The sequence below is a fragment of the Chinchilla lanigera genome, unplaced genomic scaffold (genome assembly GCF_000276665.1).
Source record: "Chinchilla lanigera isolate Chin_1 unplaced genomic scaffold, ChiLan1.0 scaffold00182, whole genome shotgun sequence".
NCBI classification, from domain to species: domain Eukaryota; kingdom Metazoa; phylum Chordata; class Mammalia; order Rodentia; family Chinchillidae; genus Chinchilla; species Chinchilla lanigera.
The window spans coordinates 677,087-680,836 of record NW_004955583.1 but is presented as its reverse complement, the minus strand read 5'-3'; the positions used below and the strand labels follow the sequence as shown (position 1 = coordinate 680,836).

The window sequence follows — 3,750 nt, the reverse complement described above, 5'->3', positions numbered from 1 at the left end:
ACCCCCCTCTCGGCCCTCTCCCCGCTCACCGCGCCCCTCCGCCCGCGTCCCAGCTCGCCATGGCCGCCGTCCCGGACTGGAAGCGGCAGCTGCTAGCCCGGCGCCGGCAGGAGGAGGCAGCGGCCCGCGGCCGGGGGAAGGCGGAGCAGGAGCGCCTGGCCCAGATGCCAGCCTGGAAGCGGGGACTCCTGGAGCGGCGCCGCGCCAAGCTCGGACTCGCCCCGGGGGACCCGAGCCCCGGGGCTGCGCAGGCGGAGCCCGGCCGGCCCGACCCCGACGAGTCCGCCGTCCTTCTCGAGGCCATCGGGCCGGTGCACCAGAACCGCTTCATCCGGCAGGAGCGGCAGCAGCAGCAGCAGCGGCATGAAGACCTGGCAGAGAGGAAGCCCGGGCCGCCCGAGCCCCGGGAGCGCAGACCCAGCTCGGGGGAGTCTCGGGACCAGAGCCCCAGGGGCAGAGAGGCCAGAGAGGAGAGGCTGAGCCCCGGGGAGGCCGGGGAGAGGAGGCTGGGGGCTGGCGCGGCCCGGGAGTGCAGCCCCAAGCCTTGGGCAGCCCGAGACTGGCGGCAGAGCCCGGGGGAGGGAGGAGACCGGGGCTCCAGGCTGCCCGAGGCTTGGCGGTGGAGGCTGAGCCCCGCCGAAGCGCCGGAGCGGAGCCCGAGACCAGCGGAGCCCGGAGAGCAGAGTCCCGGCAGCCGCGAGGTGGCGGAGGGGAGGCTGGGCCCCGGGGAGCCCGGCAGCCCGAATCCGGGCCTGGCAGAGCCCTGCGCGCGGGGCGCTGGCTCCAGAGAGGCCCGGGAGCACAGCCTAGCGCGCCTGGAGGCGGCAGAGTGGAGGCTGCACGCGGGAGGAGAGAGAGAAGACCTCGGGGAGGAATGTGGGGGGAAGGAGGAGCGCCCGGCTCCACGGGAGGCTCCGGAAGAGATTTCGGGGTCCGCGGACACCCCGAGCGGAGCGCCCCAGGACAGCATCTCCAGAGGCACGGAGCCGGCAGAACAGAGGCCCCGCCCCGTGGAGGACGGAGAGAGGGGCCTGAGGGCCACCGAAGGGTGGAAGTGGACGCTGAGCGCTGGGAAAGCTCGAGAGCGGACAGCCAGGGACTCGGACGCTCCGGGCCCGAACGCAGAGCCTCCCGGGCCCGCTGCGCAGCGGCTGGAGCCTCAGGGCGTGGAGGCTGGGGAAGGCGAGGCCGAGGAGGCGGCGGCGGCGGCTCAGAGCGGGCCTCCGACAGGCTCCCAGGACCTCGGCGCGGCGGCGCCCTGCCCCCTGCCCCCAGAGGACGCCGGGACCGGAGCAGGCTCGGGGCAGCGGCAGGAAGGGGAAGCAGCAGCGCCGCAGCCCCCACCCCCAGCCCCGGCTGCCCCCCAGCCCGCCGCGGATCCCCTCATGAGCCGCCTGTTCTATGGGGTGAAGGCAGGGCCGGGGGTGGGGGCCCCGCGCCGCAGCGGACACACCTTCACGGTCACCCCGCGCCGCGCCGCGCCCCCCGCCAGCCCGGCCCCAAGCGAGGCCGCGGCCCCGGGCGCTGGGAAGAAGCGCTACCCGACTGCCGAGGAGATCTTGGTGCTGGGGGGCTACCTCCGGCTGAGCCGCAGCTGCCTGGCCAAGGGGTCCCCCGAGAGACACCACAAACAGGTAGGGGAGCAGCCACGCCAGGCTCCTTCCAGCCCCTGTCCCTTCTCTCCGCCCTCGGGACCTCTCACTTTGTACCTCGTGCCTGTCCTCGTCTATTCTCTCCCACCGGGCAAGCTCCCTGCCTCCCTGCACACACCTCCCGCGGTGCCATCCATCCGCCTGTGTGGGTGGTCATTTTCGGGGTGTGCCCGGGCTTCCCTCCCCAGCTCTTTGCTTTCTTTGGGGTCTGGGAGCGCCAGGCCTGTCTGGAGAGGGGTGCGGGATGACAGCCTGGAAGTCGGGGCCCAGGCCTCGGTTCAGGCTGGGGGGGGGGGGCTGCCAGCCCCAGGAGAGGGGTCCATTGAGTGGGGGCATCGCAGGACAGACGGGGAGGCCTCGGGCCAGCCGGCCGGAGAGCAGAGACAGGCTTTGAGCTCAGGCAGCCGCGGCAGAGGCGCACACAGAGCCAATTGACGGGGTGACCCTGGGGTCGCACACCCCAGCTGGGCCGAGCTGCACACAGTGGCACTCTCTTGGGGACAAGAAGCGCCTTTCTCCGCGGTCCAGATCCCCACCCGCTGCCCTGCACTTCCTCCCTGGACTTCCCCCGCTCCGCCAGCACTGGCTGTACCATTGGTTTTCCCCTTTCTTCCCGCCACCCCGCCTCCTTCCTCATGGGGTAGAAAAGAGAAGGCACAGGGCTGGCGTCGGGAGTGGGCAGAGGGGCAGGGGTTGGGCTTGGGCCGGCTCCTTCCGCCCAGCGCACTCGGCCTTCCCTCTGCGGGGAGCGGCTGGGACCCCACAGTGCCTGCCCCTCAAGGCTCCTCATGCGCATGTTCACGTCCTCAGATTTGGTGTTTGTGTCCTCTGTCAGGGACTACAGAGGGGAGACGGCTTAGGAGTCCCCACTCATCCTCACAGCAGTTGAAGCTCCTGCCCGGGGAGCCCCCAGGGCCAGGCAGGGGGCATCAGGAGGAAACTCCCGGGATGAGGTGTTCAGGAGTCACTTCCAGAGCCGCTCGGGGAAAGAGCAGAGGGAGGGTGACACTCAGGGCCCCAAGGCCACGGGCTGGCGGAGGAGAGCCAGGAAGGCTGTGCGGGCAGGACCCGTGCTGGTGACCGTACCTGGGTCAGGGAGTAGGGCCGGAAGCAGATCGCCCAAACAGGAAGCCTGGGTGGGGGCCGGAAGGCTGGCGGGGCTGCGTGGGGGACTCAGGGCCTCAGGCCTGGCAGGACTGCGCTCAGGATGTGGTGAGCGGGTGAGGAAGCAGCCGGCGTGGGGGTGGGGAGGAGGCAGCAGGGCTCCCCACCCCGCCCTTGCTCCCCAACTGCTCCTCCGGGATTTGGCACCCCGTCCCGCCCCTGCCCTGACCCGCTAGATCAGAGGAGAGCGGCTGTCCCTGCACCCCAGGGTCCTGTAACTCCTGCCCGGCCATCAGACGCATCCCTGCCTGCGGGAGAGACTTAGCCCTGGGGCAGCCCGGGCACTTCAGCCGGCGCCCCTCCCCGCTCGGCCTGTGACCTTATATAGCTGGTGGCAGGAGCGTGAGTCACTGCCGTCCCCACCCCTCCCCGCCCCCACCCCTGCAGGCTGTGCATTCCTGAGCGACTGGCTCAGAAGGTGGGGGAGCCACAAAGATACTGCAAAGGGGACACAGATTGAAGACAGAATTGGGTCCCCAGAAACATGTCCATCACAGAGCCAGCGGGGCTGGGAGCAGGCCTTGCTGTCGCTTGGTTCCACCGGCCTTGCAGCCTGGGTCCTCTCAGACCTCATCTGCGGTGTGGACAGACCCTCACCTGGTGCATTGTGGCAGCTTTCTGGGCCTGGCCAGCAGCAGGCACAAGGATAAGGACACCTGCCCTCCGTCAGAGGGTTCCAGATCCGTGGGATCACCCAAGGGTGGATCAGAAAGAGTCCAGGAAAAAAATTACACAGCCCCAGGGCAGGAAAATTGCAAGTTTGAGGCCTGCCTGAGCTATCAGCAAGTTCCAGACTAGCCTGAACTACATAGTAAAACCCTAGGGTTTTTTTTTACTTAAAAAAAGAATCACGGCTGTACTGAACATGTACAGACTTCTGGTCATTCTGCCTTACACAATACAGCATAACAGGCATTTACAGAGCATTTTCACT

The 3,750-nt window shown here is 69.0% G+C and overlaps 1 protein-coding gene across 1 annotated transcript in view; it reads left to right on the top strand.

Moving 5' to 3' along the window:
* Positions 1-3,750, top strand: part of Ppp1r18 (protein phosphatase 1, regulatory subunit 18) — a gene marked incomplete in the record, with an annotated part of 7,806 nt that overhangs the window by 603 nt on the left and 3,453 nt on the right. The window contains 1 exon segment of the mRNA XM_005414315.2: positions 54-1,634. Within this exon segment, the coding sequence (XP_005414372.1) occupies positions 60-1,634 (1,575 nt within the window).